A 19,596-nucleotide genomic window follows, 5' to 3' on the forward strand; every position below is an offset into this window, starting at 1 on the left:
CTTTAAGGAAACAGGAGGTGTGTGACTCACCTCAGAATGCCTAGCCTCGTTAGCCAAAATTATTACATGGCTAGTCTGAGTAAGTTTCTGATCAATGGCAATCCCAGGATATTGATAGTGGGGATTGTGTTCTGATGAAGAATCATCGGACATGAAACTTTAACTCTTCTTTTTCCCCACAGATGCAGCCAGACCTGTTGAGTTTCACCAGCAATTTCTTTTTATGTTATTGTCTGATTTTGAGAGACGTATTATTCTGATAGTATTTATAAATCAACAGCTGAAAAGAAGAATACTTCAACTGCGCTTCTGAAACTTTTATTCCTCACAGTTTATGTTCAATTCTCTTTGAATTCAGCTAGATTTATGTAGTTAATCATTTGTGGGCTATTGTATAGCATATCTGCCATTTCTGAATGGATGCTCAAGAGACCACTGAAATTAGCTTGAGGCCCCAATTGGTAGTTTCTTCATGTTAAGAGCAGAGAAAATATCATGTAGTTGCTTAGGTAGGAAATATCTGGAAAATTCAATTTGCGAACTATGTTGGTCCATTCATATTTCAAGTTTGTCAAGGTTGAAATACAAATTTTCCAGCTTTTAATTAAAGCTGGCGTAGTTAACCTTATCAGTTTTTAGTATTTCTGTCATGTTTCACCATTCCCCTCTCAAGTCCTTCACAGATTTCTTTCTTATACTAGACTCTCTATCCTTTTCCAGGCTAATTGCCTCAGCACCCATTGCATGCCTGATAGTTTGGTGGGGGAGGATTATCCCCGGTCTTGCTGGAAGATGGACAGTTGGCTGACCTGCAGGACAAACAGCCGAAAGGGCTGAAAACTCAGCTGCTGCCACTTATCGGGCATTTCCCCAGACACCTACGCAGATCAGCACATCTGCAGCTGATATTCAGACTTCTGCAGGGTGAACAGTCAATTTAGTGGAATTCTGAAATTTCCTAATCCACCAAGACATGAGCAACTTTCCAAATATTTTATCACCCAAGTGCAAGGATAAATACGGATTTGACAGTTTTACCGCTAATGTCGCCAATTTGGCGTATGTCTGAAGGGTTTATGAAAGTTGCTGTATAGTTCAGGCTGATTAATTGAACAGAGGAACAGTGAAATTGAAGGTTGTTTTAATGTTGTGAACAGTTGCCTTAAAGTTTCAGTGTTAAATTCCATCCTGTCTTGCCCAAGGAGAAGAATTGAAATCTGAGCCAATTAACACAATAGAGGTTTAGATTGGTCCAGTCCAGCCTGAACTGGATGACAGTCCATCTCCAGCACTTACCTCTTTAACTTCTTGCAGCAGCTTGATGGCCTGGGTGTACTGTGGTGGTTTCTCGTCCAACTGGGCCTGCAAGCTATCCCAGAAGGCTTTGTGCACAATCTCCTTCACTTTCCTTTCCAAACTGAAAGAAATACACAAATGTATAATGGAGAACTTGGGCTGTAACTATATTCCAAGAAAGAAATTCCGAAGGAGATGTCATATCTTAGAACCTTAGAAGGATAGAACAGAAGGAAGCGGCTGCAGTTTCTTTGATGTAGGAATACCCACGATGCCTTTAGGGAAGAAGATCACGAAATTTGACTCCAGAGGAATGGCAATATATTTTGAAGTCAGGATGTTGTGGGACTTGGAGAGGAACTTAGAGGTAGTTTGCTTTGAGTTGGTGGAGGTCATGGCTTTGAAAGATATTGTTGAAGGTGCCTTGGTGAATTCTTGTAGTGTATCTCAGAGATGATACACACTGTTACCATAGTGAACTAATGCAGGAGGGTATGACCGTTGTCAGGGGTTGATGGGATGCCATTCAAGTGGGCTGCTCTGTCCTGGATGGTGTTGACCTTCTAGAGGACTGACATAGATGCACTCATCTAGGCAAGTGGAGAGTATTCCATCACACTCCTGATGTGTGCCGTGTAGAAGGTGGACAGGCTTTGGGAAGTCTTAGGATAAAGACTCCCTCCTAGGCCAGATTTTTACAGGGTAATAGTGACTCCGCCCATTGGACAGAGAGGCTGTCAACTCCACCTCACCTCATGGTCCCAAGTACATTTTTCAACCACAGGTCATTAATTACCCACAGTCAGCTCATGCCACATATAAGGAAGGATGTCTAACCCTGCCCCAAGAACAGCTGGCCAATGGGAGGGCCAACCATGTGGAAGGGGGCCTGGAATGATGATGAGTTTGAGTGAGGTTCACCAGGACCAGTCAGGCAGACCACTATCAGATTTAGTTTTGTGGATGGCTTAGCTCGTCTTTCTGTGGAGGGATGATACCTTTCCCAGAGAGTGTACCTGACAGCCACCCCACGTGAAAAAATACCCTTATGTCATTGATTTTGGCCACTAAAGTACTGCAGTTAGTCTAAAGACAGGAAGGCCACCTCTCTCCTGACCGACCAATGACAAAATGCCATCTTTGAAGCCAATTACAAAGGCTTCAAACAAAACATGGGAACATTGTTTTGATGACAGTTTGCAAGGATTCTCAGTCATTTGTATGACATCACATGCATTATGTCACTCCTATCCCTGATCAACTGTGAGAGATTATCAATCGTTCCTTTACATTAAAAGAAAAAGGTGTGGATGTGCAACTTCCAATTTGTTACATGCTGTCTAATGCAAGCTTTTCGAACACACATGGCAAAGGAAGTTACAGATAGAAAAGGCTGACATTGTACAGAGAAACTCTACAGGAAAAGAAATTATTTTAGCCACAGTTTCTGCAGTTGGATGAACTAAACTGCACATGAACATACCCAGCATTTACTTTGCATCCATTGGAGCTGTAGCCTCAAAGGGATTTTGCACTTCAGTCGCAGGATAATATATTAAAGCAAAAACTGGGTTAAACACTAGCAAATTGCCTCAATAGTAATTACTTCCCAAGGTCCTAAACAAGAGGCATATACGGCTGAGTCTAATACCATCTTCACCAAATTCCAAACACTTGTATATTCAGTCATAGTTGTTAACTTGTAATCAGAAAAGGGAGCTATGTCTGATGTCTCCATCCAACTTCACCTCTTGGGGGCTCTGAGGTTGACCAGACTATCCTTCTGTCAGGTTCCAAGGTGGTGCCATGGTCGTAATATCTCTTTCGAGACATGGGTTCACATCCCATCATGGCAGCTGATGAAATTTAAATTTAAAGTCTGAAATTTAAAGCTAGTCCCAATGACTGGAAACATGACAACTGCCTTCAACTGACTTTCACTAATATCCTTTAAAGATAGAAATCTGTTTGCCTTACCTGGTCTGGCCTAGCCATGACTCCAAACCGACAGCAATGTGGTTAACTGCCCTCTGAAATGATCTAGCAAGCCCCAGTTCAGGGGTAATTAGGGATGGACAATAAATGCTGGTGCATCCAGCTACACCCACATCCCATGAAATTCTAAGAAAAAAATGTTGAAGTCAGCCAACTGAGGTTTAATCTGGATCAAATACTGTGGTGACAAACTTGCAGATTCATCAGGAATGCTTGATTAATTTACTTGATAAACTCAATTCACTAACTTAGATCTTTACCTGTTTTGAGGAGATTCCATCTTCTGGATCTGGAAGTTGCTGTTTATAACAATTTCGTGTGCAATGGCCATGTTAGACACATCCTGTGCTGTTTCCAGAACTTCCGTCATGGATACTAGTCTTGGAGGACTGGCTGTGGAAGGGATATAATGCAGACAACGTTTCTTTATTTTCAGCATTACCGTGACACAAGACCCTAGACCAACAATAAAGTGGCCAGGATGTATGTATCCACAATGTTGGAACAAACTAAAGATCTTTTCAAATGAATAATGCCATAAACCAATGGCCTAATGTTTGACCCTCCGCTCACCACATTATTTCTTTTACTGTGAATGTGCTCTCACAGCTGTATTTTTACTCCTCTTTTCCCCAACAAAACCTTCATGTCTCCCATCATCGTCATTCCCCTTGTACAGGCCCCCTTCTTTACTGAAGTTTAAAAGATGCAGGTGTAGGCATGTCAATAACAAAATGTATTTAGGTTGTGCCTTTAATGTAGTAAACCATCCTGAGGTGCTTCATGGCAGTTTTATCAAACAATATTTGATACTGAGCCACAAGAGGTGATATTAGGGCTAATGAGAGAAGGCTTGGTCAAAGAGATTTTAAAGAATGTCTTCAAGGCACAAAGCAAGGAAAAGAGACATTGTAGTTTCGGGAGGGAATTCCAAAGCTTTAGGGCCTTGACAGAGGGATGTGTAGCTGCCAGTGGAGGAGCCATTAAAATCAAATATTTTAAAACTAAAAATCCAAATTGTAGGAGTGCAGATATCGCAGAAGATTGTGAAGCTAAACGATACTGAAGACATAGAGGAGAGGGTGAGTCCATGGGGGAGTCTGACACGAAGAATGAGAATTTTAAAATTGAAGCACTGTAAAACTGGGAGCGAGTGTAGTTCAGTGTCCATAAGGGATGATGGTGGACAGCTGTGGGTGTGAGTAAAGATACTGGCTTCAGGTGGCCTTGAGTTTCTGGTGTATATCACATGGGATGTCAGTCAGAATTGTATTAGAATTACCAAGTCCAATGGCAAATCAGGGATAGTTGAATCATTCATTGTCATTTCTAGCTAGATATAACAAGCTCCACATGACCTTACACTTCTTTGTCAAAACAGAAAGTAATTCAGGGTACAAAGATAGACTATAGCTTTTATTCTTCATTACCAAAACCTCCTTAAAATCTTCTCTCCTGCCGCCTTCATCGCTACTAAAAATGTGAGGAGAACATGGACTGATTTTTGGCACCGTGATAAAGACAAGTTATCCATTTACCGCAACTGTTTCATTTCTTCCACCCTGTCCATCATGCCAAACTCTTGTCCCTCCCCACTCCATTCCCATAGTCCTTTTGTCGCCCTAAAACATCTGCTCGTTCTCTGTAGTTTCTCTCACCATTACAACAAGCTCGCATTCTCTCTGAGACTCACCTCTTGCTTCCTTGATACATACTCAATAATCTGCTGACCATCTCCCTTCCTTTCTTCACCCCACCTTCCCCATGCTAACTGAAGTTGAGAGTGATTTTCCCTCTCTAAGTATCTGACCTTCGGTTTCATCACTTTTGTTCTTCAAAAACTCCACAACTGTTGCCTCTGACCTTCTAAATGCTTCTCCATCTCTGGCCTCACTTTTTGTTGTATACAGTAATGGTTCTGAAGGGGTTAATACTTGTATTAATTTGGTTCCACCCATTTTACAGTCTGTGGTGGAGACAAGGAGTCCTCCCTTTCTCTGTGATAAGATTAAGAGCCAGCAGGCACAGATTTAAAATGGCTAGCAAAGAAAGTGACAAGGATTTTTTTTTAAGGCAACAAGTGTTTCAGATCTGGAATGCACTGTCTGAGAGCATGCTGAAAGCAGATTCAAACATGGCTTTCAGAAGAACATCGGATATATATCCGAAGAAGAAAAAATTGCAGGGCCATGAAGTAAAGGCAGGGGAGAGGGACAAAATGAGCTGTTCTTGCAGAGAGCCAGTACAAACACAACGGGACGAAAGCCTCTTATGTTGTAACCATATTACGATTCTAAAATGTTTTATATTTAATCTTGTTTTAAATCCTCAATTGCTGGAACCAGTTAATTTCTAGCTGCTCTCTCTTATCGCTACATTAAAATTATAATTCACGCTGTTCTGACAAAGACATTACATCTAAAATATTAGACATAACAAGGTGTAGAGCTGGATGAACACAGCAGGCCAAGCAGCATCATAGGTGCAGGAAGGCTGACGTTTCGGGCCTAGACCCTTCATCAGAAATGGGGGAGGGGAAGGGGGTTCTGAAATAAATAGGGAGAGAGGGGGAGGCGGATAGAAGATGGATAGAGGAGAAGAAAGGTGGAGAGGAAATAGACAGGTCAAAGAGGAGGGGATGGAGCCAGTAAAGGTGAATGTAGGTGGGGAGGTAGGGAGGAGATAGGTCAGTCCAGGGAGGACGGACAGGTCAAGGGGAGGGGATGAGGTTAGTAGGTAGGAGATGGGGGTGCGGCTTGAGTTGGGAGGAGGGGATAGGTGGGAGGAAGAACAGGTTAGGGAGGCGGGGACGAGCCGGGCTGGTTTTGGGATGCAGTAGGGGAAGGGGAGATTTTGAAGCTTGTGAAATCCACATTGATCCGCTCCACACTCCCCTCCAGCCCCACCACACCCGGCACTTTTCCCTGCAACCGCAGGATGTGCTACACCTGCCCCCACACCTCCTCCCCCATCGCCATCCCAGGCCCCAGGAAGACTTTCCACATCCAAGCAGATGTTCACCTGCACATCTGCTAATGTGGTATACTGCATCCGCTGTACCCGTTGTGGCCTCCTCTACATCGGGGAAACCAAGCGGAGGCTTGGGGACCGCTTTGCAGAACACCTACACTCGGTTCTCAATAAACAACTGCACCTCCCAGTCGCGAACCATTTCAACTCCCCTCCCCCTCCCATTCCTCAGATGACGTGTCCATCCTGGGCCTCCTGCAGTGCCACAACTATGCCACCCGAAGGTTGCAGGAACAGCAACTCATATTCCGCTTGGGAACCCTGCAGCCCAATGGTATCAATGTGGATTTCACAAGCTTCAAAATCTCCCCTCCCCCTACTGCATCCCAAAACAAGCCCAGCTCATCCCCGCCTCCCTAACCTGTTCTTCCTCCCACCTATCCCCTCCTCCCAACTCAAGCCACACCCCCATCTCCTACCTACTAACCTCATCCCGCCCCCTTGACCTATCCGTCCTCCCTGTACTGACCTATCTCCTCCCTAACTCCCCACCTACATTCACCTTTACTGGCTCCATCCCCTCCTCTTTGACCTGTCTGTTTCCTCTCCACCTATGTTCTCCTCTATCCATCTTCTATCCACCTCCCCCTCTCTCCCTATTTATTTCAGAACCCCCTTCCCCTCCCCCATTTCTGATGAAGGGTCTAGGCCCGAAACGTCAGCCTTCCTGCTCCTCTGATGCTGCTTGGCCTGCTGTGTTCATCCAGCTCTACACCTTGTTATCTCAGATTCTCCAGCATCTGCAGTTCCTACTATCTCTGATACATCTAAAATATTTCCCAATGACACATGAGATTATTAAGTAACAGAAGCACTTCAAAGACAAGTTACTACCCTCACTGATTCATGCTCACATTGAAAATACTGGGTCTGAGGAACGAGCTTCTCACTCTTTCCATACGCTGGTGCTTGGTTTAGCTCAGTTGGCTGGACGGTTGGTTTGCGAAGCAGCGTGATGCCAACAGATCCCTACACCATCTGATGTTACCGTGAAGGACTCTCCTTCTCAACCTCTCCCCTTGTCTGAGGTATGGTGACCGTCAGGTTAAACCACCACCAATTGGCTGTGTTTAATGAGAGAGCAGCCCTATGGTCTGCTAAACCAACTTAATTTATCAGGTCCTATTTATTGGTGTTGATGTATCTAATTGTAAAGCAGTAGACACCACCACCCCTGCATGCAAGAGACAAGTGAGAGTTACACCCTGAACATATCAAGCCAGTGTCCTTATCATGCTAAACTCAAAGTCATCGATAGCATTCAGACAGCAGGATTAGTACAACATCACAATGACACTAAACTGCTCGCTAGTTTCACAGCAAGTTAATAACCCTCTCAAGCTCATGAAAAATAAACAGTATGCAAACACACAAGGAGGTCTGATTATCCATCCAAAGTACTTAATAAGACATTGTACATGGGCAGTAGATGATACCGTGTGCAGTGAGTGTAAGGATTAAGTTAAAGGTGTGGCATAAATTAAAATAATTGTTCCATCTAATGCTACATAATTAACTGATCAAATTTTATTGCAGAATAGTTAGAATAATCATCCAAATTGCCCACAATCATAAATATTTAGAAGGAGATTTTAAGAAAAACTTCTTTTTTTCAGGGTGCTCAGTGTTCTATCATTTCAAGTTTTACACTACAAGCCAAAAAAGTACTTAAAGTAGGCACTATGAACAAGTCATCCTTTTTAGTGGTATCACAGAGAACTAAAGCTTCTCAGTAGTGAAAAGTATTGAAAAGTAGAAGGCTGAAAGCAGCATTCCTAATTCATGATGCCATTGTCGAGCATGCCTGTGAATGTGGGATTCCTTGCCAAATGTTTACTTGCAGGCTGCCACTATACTACTACAATAAGTGTGGAGACAACCAGTAAATGTGCAGGTGGAAGCTCTTGTTTGTTGACTTTATTTGGAATTCAGATGGACACTGCCCATTTTAAGCAACTAGCAACAGCCCTGGGTCTCCATTCCAACAAAGCATACTGCATCCATCCATTTGCTTCACATGTAGAGTAGCAACATTTCAAAACAGCTAGGAATTACCCGTTACCAGGGACCAATTTCATGCAAGTTCCTTGCTTTGACTAATGATTAGGTGGGGACTCTTAAATTGACATAATTAAAAAGTAACTTTATCCTGAACGTGATAAAGCTTTCACATTAATTCACTACACCAGGTGATGCTGAACATTCCTTTAACACCTGAATAGAAATGGTATTAAATTGACATGCTATAATCTGTGAGCACACCCTTCATTTGCTCTGGATGTCTAGACAGTGGCTGTCTAGAAATGTACAGCTGCATGTAATCGTAGTCGTGGACACTACAGTTTGGCTGTGATGAGTCCATTTGCCACAGGCTTTGTCTTAAACCTCCCTTAGACACTTAGAAGGAAACTTGCACATTCTCCCCTCTGCAGAAAGAATAGAGCCTATAACAAAGATCTCCACTGCCTGATCCACTGCCATTCTGACTGGCATCATTGGAATCTGTTTATACCTGGATATGTGAGCAATGGTAAAGATGATCACGGATGTGTTTCAGTTGGCACTCTGTGCTTGGAATGGAGACAAGTAGTCCTTGTACCCTAAAGGTCATAGTTAGTGATTCAGCAAAACATTTTATATTATGAAAGATTTTTCTGACAGAATTCTGAGATTTAAACAACATTAGGGATTGCGAGATAACTGAGTGACTTTCTGAGGAAGGGTCACCGGACCCAAAACATTAACTCTGATTTTTGATTCCCAGATGCTGCCAGACCTCCTGAGCATTTCCAGCAACTTCTGTTTTTGTTGCATTTATATGGCACTTTTCAGAAAACATCAGAAAGCACACATAACCAAAGAATAACTTTGGAATTGTAGTCACTGTTTACTGGAGAAAACAAGCAAGTAGTTTTGGATAGAGGTAGCATAAATACCAACTGTGATAATCACCAGATAATCTGTTTTTTGACTATGTAACCTGATCTAAGTGACAAAAGTGCAACATTGATTTGGCACTTATGTCCTGGAGTAGGACTTGAACCCACAAACCTCTGACTCAAAGACAACAGTGTCACCAAGTAAGCCACAGTTGTGTTATATATTTAAATGTCATTACATTCCCAGACAGTAGAAACTTGGATACATAAACCAAAGAACTAAAAAAAAGGTCACTGGACTAGAAATGTTAACTCTGTTTTCTCTGCACAGATGCTGCCAGACCTATTGTGTTTCTCAAGCAATTTTTGTTTTAGTAACAACTTGGTATCTGGTGCAAATGGTTCCAGTTCTCTCCTTGCACTTTATGATGTCCTAATTTTATTATCTTGTAATAGAACGTACTTGCATTTTTATTGCAGCTTTCATGACCTCAGGATGCCCCAAAGTACTTCACAACTACCAAAGTATATTTTAAGTGTGGTCATCATTGTTAATGTGGCAGCCAAGTGTGCAGAGCAAAGATCAACAAACAACTGAGATAAACGACCACTTAGGCTGCATTAGTGATGCTGGTTGGATGCTGTGCTTTTCAATGAATAGCGCACACATTTTTGTCAGATATTTCCATACATGTAGAACTAATGTTGAAAATTTAAAATACCAGAAAAGCACAGCAGTTTAGTCAACACCAAAGTTTTAAATTAATTTTTTGAGAATTTATGAATTGAAATAAGAGACCTACCATTACGAGGGTCAGATAAAAGTTAATAAGATAAAAGATAAAAATTGTTAATGTATTATTAATAGAAGTTTGGTTTCAAGAAAATGCAACATGGTCAGATTGTTGGAACACATATTGTAGCTCTGGTTTCTGAGACCGATACTTAATTCTGCTCTTGCTCTTTATTCATAAAGCACTTTTCCATCCGCATCTTAAAAGTCTGCACAAATCCACTCAATCAATGGTGGGAAATAAAGAAAAGAAAATTAATTTGCAATTTCTTTTTCCTTTGTGTTGAAAGTGAGAAATGTAATTACTCTATTTTTTAAACCTGGTTCTTTGTTTCTTGTCTAAAACCATTTGCTGGGCGTCTCTCTGTTACCTCTCCAAAGGTTCACATGGGGAGGCAATTGCCTAGTGATATTATCGCTGAACTTTTAATCCAGAGACCCAGATTCAAATCCCCCCATGGCAGATGGTGGAATTTGAATTCAATAAAATATCTGGAATTAAGAATCTAATGATGCCCATGAACCCATTGTCGATTGTCTGAAAAACGCATCTGGTTCACTAATGTCCTTAAGGGAAGAAAACTGCCATCCTTACCTGGTTTGGCCTATATGTGACTCTAGACCTACAGCAATGTGGTTGACGGTTGACTCTAAACTGCCCTCCGGGCAATTAGGGATAGGCAATAAATGCTGCCTGGTCAGCCACACCCTCATCCCATGAATGAATAAAGAGGAAAAAAAAACTTCTTGAGAGTATCAATAGTGAGCTTTGCCTGTAATTACCAGATGGTTCCAAGCATGAATCTATCTGGCTTATGTTGAGGTGTTAAATCATTGGGAGTTTTTTTTTGAAAGGTCAAGTTACAAATAGTGAGAAGGAAAAGAATGAGCAAGTTTCAAGGGCATGGCACTTTTAGACCAGTTTAATTCTCCTAACAGACACAGGGAAAAACAGTCCAAAGGTAAAGAAAAAGGAGACTTCTAATTCTGTACTCAGGACGGCATCTGTTAAAGAAGGAAACACTGCTTTGACATAATCTGGGAGATGAATTACTTCAAATGGAGTGTCAAAGTAAGAATTCGATTAGGTAACAGTGGTAACAACATCATTTTGTTTAGAGGAATTATGGAATGTTATCTGAAAATATCAAATGCAATAAAGTTCACTTGGAGAATTATTATTTTTTAGTGACTTGAGGAGGGACTCGGTACAGTTTCTCAAAAAAAACTCCCAACAATTTAACACCTCAAGCTAAAGGGTCAAGCATCCAAAACAAACGTGTCCTGAATGATAAACAAAATAAAATTGAAAATAAAACAAAATCATTCTAACAAAAGTCATAGTTAATAACCAGGAGGGTTACAGAAAATGCAAGAGGGAACTGACAAAGTTATTATAAGAAGCAAAGAGAGATTTTGAGAGAAGATTAGCAGGCAATATTAAATTGAATCTTAGAATGGTTACAGGACAGGAAGTCAGGCCATCATGTTTGTGTCATGTTTTCTGCAAGAGCATTTCACCAAATAAAACTCCCCCGCCTTTCCCCTGTAGATCTGCACATATTCCCCCTTCAGGTAAAGGATTCAACTCTCTTTTTGAAAGTCGTGATTGAATTTGCCTCCACTATTGCTCCCTGTCATGTGGCTTTGTGTAAATGCTAGAAACGACTGTTAAGGAAGAAGTAGCAGGACGTTTAGAAAAGGTAAACACTATCAAACAGAGTTAGCATAGTTTTATGAAAGGGAAATCATGTTTGACAAATTTGCCAGGGTATTTTAAGGATTTTTTCAAGCAGAGTTTGATTTGAATTCAATAAAAAAATCTGAAATTAAGGCTCTAATGATGACAATGAAATGAGGTTTTGTTTATTCTGTAAATGTCCTTTTTCTATCCATAGTATGTCTGGTAAACAGTTTGACTTTCCTGTTTAAATCTAAATTCAAATTGTCTGTTTCGATTTTGAGAGGGTATGGTTCAAGTTACATAAATTAGTCATCGTTTCTTTTCACTGCTCTTATGTGTGTTACATTAAAATGTGTTTCTTTCTGTTACTGATGAAACCTGGTGTGAATTGCTTTTGTCTTGAGTATCAGTCAGTCTGGTACATGGGTTATTTTGGTGTGTTGCTGCACTTTAAATATGGTGCCAATGGCATGAACACCTCACAGACCCAACCATGGTGAGTTCATCTACACCTTCGGCCATGTGATCTGACAGGAAAGGTGCCCAAGAGTCCGGTTATATAATTAATGAGGTGAAGAATGGACATCTGCGTTAGAAGAGCCACTGCATGCCATGGTGTACTGGCACCAAGAATCTCACTCAATAAACATTTAAGGGAAAACTCCACCCAAAAGCATTGTGCATTGTGTTATATTTTCTTTGAACTTAATTCACAATGAAGACTTGACAACTGTCAGAAATATGACAATTTAATTCCTTCTCCCTGAACTGCATTGGAGCCCAGTGACCAGTGGTGAAAATAGCAGTATACACATTGACAACTTAGATTGACATTCTACCTTAACATTGTAAAACAATCCAAAAGCAATTCACAGAAGTATAGTCAGACCACATTTGACACTGAGCCACATCAGAAAGTGCAAGGATAAGTGATCATAAATGTCATTTAAAAAGTAGGTTTTAAGGAGCATCCTGCAAGAGCGAGATGGAGTTGCAGAGAGATCTGGGGAAGGGGTAGAGGTAAGTTCAAAGGTTTAATGTTCCAAAGAAATGGCCACTGATATTGAATGTGGTTAAAATCAGGGCTGCAAGTCTGCTCTTTCTGTTAATAATGTAAGTGTAGTGTAGGAGGCTGGAATGAGGATCAAAGTCAGGATGGGTACCAGCCCATCCAGGATGAAACCAGTCCACTACATCCACCTCTGGGATCAATGGCCTTTATTCAAAGCAAGTTTGAATTGGAGTTCAAGATTTGTTATTAATTGCTTGCAAATATGTTAACTTTGTCATCAGTCAGCTAGACTTTCTAAAGGGAAGCTACAAGTTTGCCTTTTTGGTTTGCTCTGTCCAATTTCATGCTCAGAGCAGCTAGTGTAAGTGTCGTCTCAATTGATTCCCAAAGAGATCAAAGCTCAATCAATCTCAGTCTTAAATATATTCAATGATGGAGTACGCACAACCTGCTGGGGTAGAAACTTTCGAAGGTTCACCACCCTCTGAATGAAGAAACGTTTCCTTATGTCAGTCCTAAATGATTGAATCCTTAAACAGAGACTGTGCCCCCATGTTCTAGATCCCCAGCCAAAGGAAATAATTTCTCAGTGTTTCTATACAGCATAATTCCTGTGTCCAGTACTATATCTGAACAAACCTCATGTTAATGTTGTAAATGCCTGGAAGAGATTTAATGAACCATTGGGTTTCATATGAGCTGGTTAAGGGATGCTGGATCTGTGAGGTTTAAATTCACTTTGAACTATCCACTCAGCTAAATGGCACAAAGAATATTGCTATTGGTCTCAGACAGAGCCACAAGCACTTAGAGTTGGGAATGAACATTTAACTCTGAGGAAGAAATGGATATCAAAACAATTGTGAGGGGTGTCCTTCATTATCCCACTCACCGTTTTCCCCAATAATTGTTCCCGTGGCCTCTGTGCATGTTAGAAAAATGGATTCCTGCTCCAGACTGCTGTCCAGTCACCATAGTTAAAATGGCAATTGGCACATTCATGCATTTCCATTGAAGTTGAACATTGTTATCCTTGCAACAGTCAAATAGAATTGAAAGGGGAGCTCAAATAAAAGCGAAGTGCTGCACATGCTGGAAATCAGAAATAAAAACAGAAAGTATCACAGCAACTCAGCAGATCTGGCAACATCCATGTAGAGAGAAACAGAATTCTGGAGAGGAGTCGTGTCAGACTTGATACGTTAACTCTGTTTCCCTCTGCACAAATTTTGCCAGACCTGCTGATTTTCTCCAGCACTTTCTGTTTTTATTTCAAAGGGATGTAGCTGTGTTATCAACAATTTTGCACAATGGTTTGGACACCATGTATTTAGAGACACAGTACATTCCCAACATCAACTTTGTAATAGTGAATATTACCAGCCTCTCAGAGATGGGATGGCTGGCAAAATGGCAACAGAAAGCATCAGCAGGAAAGCCTGACATGTTTCCTCAGCTATGGGAATTTACCAAAAGTGTGTATGTTAGTGACTTGGCAGCAAGCCAATTGGAGGTGAGCCACAGAAGGATCTGCCATCAGCAATGGCTACCCCATCCACCATAGCCCTGATTCTACATTTGGAGGGTTTTCCCTTTCAAAATCCAATTCAATGGGATGGCTCTCTGGGCACTTGTACATAAATTTTTTTTATGCCAGCCCTTCGAGGGTTCTCCTTTTCAAAAACCATGGGATGGCTCTCTGGGCACTTGTACATAAATATTTTTATGCCAGCCCTTTGAGGGTACCTCAATATGGAGGTGCCCTCTCCCTCCACTTTCAGCGTCACCACTGGTCACTTCAATGGTCCTTAATGCCACAGTGGACCCAGTCTTATTGCCATGGTCCCACTGTTCAGTTGTGTGGCTAGGCACCTGCATTTGGTTCCGTTGGCAGTACCGACTGTGTTCCAGTAAAATACCAGCCTAAGGTGTCAATAAAGCGATGAATGATGCCACATTGGTGTACATGTACACCAGTTCCTCACACAATGCATCGCTGACACCTGAGGCTACTTAATGCCCTGTCCATACATCCTGAGCTCATTACACCACCAAATTTAATTCAGATCAAAGGGTACCCACCCCCTTAATCTAGTGGGAATGCCTGAGGATCACACCTGACAGTTGGCACATGTCGGAAAAGCTGCTGATTTGGAGAATTGTGGTTCATCCTTCAATTCCAAATGTCAGCCTGAAGAAGAGGTCTGAACTTTTATCATCAGAAAATGAACAACAATGAAAGCTGCTGCAGGTGAAAACTTTGACAATTTTGACATTCCCAAAGCATTTTCAGTTAATCATTAGGATTACACAAAGTTTTCAAATAAGTGTTCTCAAGCAATGGCATTTCAGTGGATTACAGATGTGCAATGTGATCCAATATCTAGATTAATGTTTCTTTATTGTTAATTAATAGGCAATAATTAATATGAACACTTATTGTGTCATTGATCTGTAAGGATCAGAATGAAGATTCTGCTAGTTCGTGGGCAACACTGATATGGTCACCACCACCTTCTCAAGGACAACTAGAGATGGACAATAAATGCTGCTCATCAGTGACAATCACATCCAGTGAATAAATTATTTTAAAAATGGTGGAGTAAGTAGCAGTTTTGTGTGACTGCACTACTGACATTATAGCATAGGCACCTGTGTAAACCAGTTGTGGATGTCTTGGTTTTTAAATGTCATGTTAGTGAGATGTGGTTGAGACATGCTAAGTGATGCCTTGAGAGTGGTCATTTTGTACTTACAGCATGGAATCCCTGGTTTGCAGAGGCCAGGCATAATGGTGTCACCTTTTCCTGTTGGAGATTTGGCTTCATCAGCCAAAGCTCCTCTGTCCTTTGGTTCCTCATGACCTTTGCTACAGGCATCGCTCGTGTCCTCACTGTTGGGCATTTTGTCTGGGCTTTCCCCCTTTCTAAACCAGTCAGAAAATTAATCTGTTGAAAGAAGGACAGGTCGTTCAAGGTACTGCTGAGTGACAAGATTTCTGTCCAACAATTAATGGCACCTTCCCAATAGCCTCCATTTTTGGAATTGTCACCACTTGACTTTGGAATCAATCTATTAAGTGTTGACTCTGTGCTGGAAAACTCACTTTTACAATCAGTTTTAATGACTAAGAACCTTTATGGTGTTTTATGCTCAGGTACAAGATCTTGCATTTACAGAGGTTTACCTGGCGTTGCTGAGAATCTGACAAGCTTTTAGTTCCAACAGACCAGATACTGCACAGTAAAGCAGTTAAAGCACTAGATTTTTTTTGTTAACTTGACAGGGAAGGGAACCTTAAATGTGGAGAGTATAAATGACTGTCCCTTTTCTTCCTCGATTTTTTCTTTAAAAAACAAGTGGCCCTCAAAATCCTTAATATATTTACCAAAATGACTTTTAAAAGGTAAAACTGCACTATTTGTACAGCATGCACTAAGTAAAAGAGAGCAATTCACATTGTAACATGGAACTTAGGAACAGAAGTAGACCATTCAGCCATGGAAGCCTGCTCCCTCTGTGTCCCATTATGCTTCTCTATGCCAATTCCTATTGTTTCACCATGGCTTATTTTGGAATCATCGTCATAAGTTGCTACATAGTCATTTTTTTATTTACCATGGGATGTTGGCATTGCTCGCTGAGCCAGCAGTTACTGCTCATGCTAAGCTATCCTTGAGAAAGTGGTAATGAACTGCCTTTTTGAACCTCAGCAGTCCATGTGTTGTTGGTGGACCCAATATGCTGATATGGGAAATCCCTCCCTCTCACCTTTACAACTTCCTCTAGCCCTACATCCAGCTTACTATTTGGACTCTTCCAGCTCTGGCCACCTACTTCCCCACCCATCAACCATGGTTGTGAATCCAATGCGGGGAAGCCTCATCCCACCCTGGAACATAGGGCAGAGAGGACCTACTGGGAGGTAGAAACCGAAGCAACAAATGAAACCACAAATACAACTTCTGATTGACGTAGACCTGAATGTGGTAATGGGGAAAAGCAGGAAAGTGAAGATAAAACTGCAATTAGGTCAGCAGGACCTTTCTGAATTGTGCAGGCAGCTCAGTGGACCCATTGACCCACTCTTGATCCTATTATTATCTTAGGAGTGAAATTAGACATCACTTTTACCCACAAAGAAATGTGGAAATCTCTTTTGCAAACGAGACCTGATGCTAGATAAATATGAGATTATGGGAATGTGGAACAAAATTCCATGGCAGATTAGCCATTTCGGACAGATTCAGGGGTTGAGTGACACTATTGCTGTTCTGATAGATGATGCAGTCAGCTAAAGGCAGCGGGTGCCCGGGAGATTCCAACCAGGAACCCAGCCCTAGGCCCCGGAATTCCACAATGTTTGCAACAAACGGTACCGGAGAGAATTCCAATCATCAGGGATATGGCCACAAATTTGTGCCTTCTGCGTTCGTGGGCACCTATTGCTGCTATAGTCACCTTCTGCAGTCCCGTACACTCTTTGCGTATCTCAGCATCAACACCAAATATGTAGCAAGCACAGACAAGAGGAAGGGACATCACCAGACCCGTCTCAATCTAAATCTAAGACATTTGGATGCAACCTCCCACCAGAGCGAGTTCGCAGAGGTTCTAATCGTTAATTTGCCTTCCCGACTCAGGCACTGATCTGTACGGTATCCTCCTCGTAATTTCTGGTGGTACTTCAGATTTCCAATATTTGCATTTTAATTTTTTTTTCGTTTTAATGGCAAGTCTGGCCTTTAAACTAAAATAAAACCAACTGACCCACATCCTAGATATTCAACCACAAGACGTTTGTGGTGAATAAGCGCAAAAATAGCGAAATATAATCTCGTAATACAAACTAACATTTCAAAATCGGAATTTAAGCCTTTCCGACACTATTTAACAAGAGCTAGGGATAATCCTGCAATGCACACAGCATATTTGCAAGGTTAAATTTAACACCTACAGATCTACTCCAAAACCTTAACACCTTCCTTCTGACATTCAGGGGGAAAAAAAATCAAGCAGTCGATCCTGCCAATCTGTGGTGAAGAATTATTTTCGAAAGTCTTTTTTTTTAAAAGAAAAGAGTGAAATGGAAGTTCTTGTCCTGTGTTGAGCTGCCTTACCTGCGAGTTGACTGCTCGGAGTGTTTATACGAGTCACTCCCGCTTGTAACTTCAAACTCAGCCCTGCCACTCTACAAACAGCAGGGGGTGGGTCTATCACTACAAACTTACACATTCAGACACAATGCTACACTGTGAGCATAATCTTTCATCATATTCTGAAAAATAACGCTACAATGTGTGATATTTACAAAGCTGCACATGTATTACGTGAGTCATGACACAGTAAATACTTTCTGTGTTTTTTCTGTTGCCCCTAATGAATGGTCCCTCCCAATATTGAAACTAAACAGAGCTCTGGAGTTCCGCCCTTGCAGCCAGTTACAATGTTATGCACTCATTGAACAGCTCAGGAAATCCCTATCAAAATTACATTTGTGGCCCTTCCAAAGCTAAGCCACCCGCTTTAATATGTAGAAGAATTTGGGTGGAATCACAAATCCGGATTGTCCCGTTGTCGCCGCTGAATCAAAACATCATTTAAAAATAAGCAATGTTTTACCATGGCAACCGAGGACGTGACAGCGCAGCGACGACAGCGAATTGGTGAAGCCCGTATCAGAGCAGGAACTGCACGAAAGCAAAATGCTGCCAAATGTGCAATACAAACAGGAAGATTCCAGGAGTACGTAGCCCTTTTTCCGGCACCACAGGGGAGAGTGAAACAGAATTAACATTTCGAGTCCAGTGGCCCTTCTTCAGATCTGATAGTAGCTGGGAGAAGGTGGTATATATTGCTGAAGGCAGGGGTTGGGGGTAGAGTGAGCCGTGATAGAGAAAGACAGTTAGGCAGACAAAGGGCTGGTTAATACTAAACCAGGGAGGAAGAAAAGCTGATAATGGGGACTAGGAGTAGGATTAGTGGGTTAGCTGTGCTGAAAGTAGCCCATGTCATTGACAGCGCCTGGGGTGTGGGGGATGGGTAAAGGACATGGAAGAAGGTGTTCAAGTTATTAAATTATTGAAATAAAACAAGGACCCACAGATTGCTGGAGCAACAGCAATGTCTGTTTTTGACTGAAATGATTGAACTCGATGTTGAGCCCTGAAGGCTGCAGGATCCCCAGAAAATGAGGAGCTATTCTTCCAGTCTAAAGTTTTTGAGAAGATTTGTAGCTCGGGTTGTGGATGAGTCTGTAGACTTGTTCGCCAAGCCAGTGTGTTTGATTGCAGATGTTTTGTCATCCTGCTAGGTTACATTATCAGTGCACCTCCGGTGAAGCGTTGGTGTTCTGTCCCACTGTTATTTATATGCCTCGGTTTGCTGGGGTGGTTGGCATCACTTGCAGTTGTGTTTCTCAGTGGTTTGTATATCGGTCCAGTTCAATGTGTTTGTTGATGGAGTTCCAGTTGGAATGCCAGGCCTCCAGGAATTCCCTGGCATGTCTCTATTTGGCTTGTGCTATTATGGATGCGTTGTCCCAGTTGAATTCTTGTCCTTCTTTGTCCCTGTGTATTGAGACAAGTGAGAACTGGTCAGTTCTGTTGGTGGCTGGTTGGTGTTCATGTATCTTTTCTGTTTTCAGAAAGACCACATACTTAATGATACTTAATGACAACAGCAACCACCCCAACTCCCATAAACAGCGTTTGATCAGGACATTATTCAAACGAGCCACAACACACTGCAGCAACCCGGAACAGCGCAAAGCAGAACAGGAGCACTTATATGGAGTTTTTAAAAGTAATGGAGACACAAAAAGTACAATCTGCCATTAGCTCCACGACAGACCACAACAAGACGACACAACACGGCCAGACTCACTAGTCACCCTACTGTACAGGGA

General features: G+C 41.8%; 1 protein-coding gene across 1 annotated transcript in view; it reads right to left on the reverse strand.

Annotated features, from left to right (window-relative positions):
• LOC109928669 (T-complex protein 11-like protein 1) overlaps nt 1-17,834 on the reverse strand; it is a 33,983-nt gene extending 16,149 nt beyond the window's left edge. The window contains exons 1-4 of the mRNA XM_048612112.1: nt 17,810-17,834; nt 15,446-15,637; nt 3,552-3,684; nt 1,297-1,417 (exon numbers count right to left, since the gene is read on the reverse strand). Of these exons, the coding sequence (XP_048468069.1) occupies nt 1,297-1,417; nt 3,552-3,684; nt 15,446-15,593 (402 nt within the window). The 5' untranslated portion in view covers nt 15,594-15,637; nt 17,810-17,834. The remainder of the gene's footprint in view (nt 1-1,296; nt 1,418-3,551; nt 3,685-15,445; nt 15,638-17,809) is intronic.
• Nucleotides 17,835-19,596: the final 1,762 nt, after the last annotated feature.

The sequence above is a fragment of the Rhincodon typus genome, chromosome 25, assembly GCF_021869965.1.
Source record: "Rhincodon typus isolate 14 chromosome 25, sRhiTyp1.1, whole genome shotgun sequence".
Taxonomy (NCBI): Eukaryota; Metazoa; Chordata; class Chondrichthyes; order Orectolobiformes; family Rhincodontidae; genus Rhincodon; species Rhincodon typus.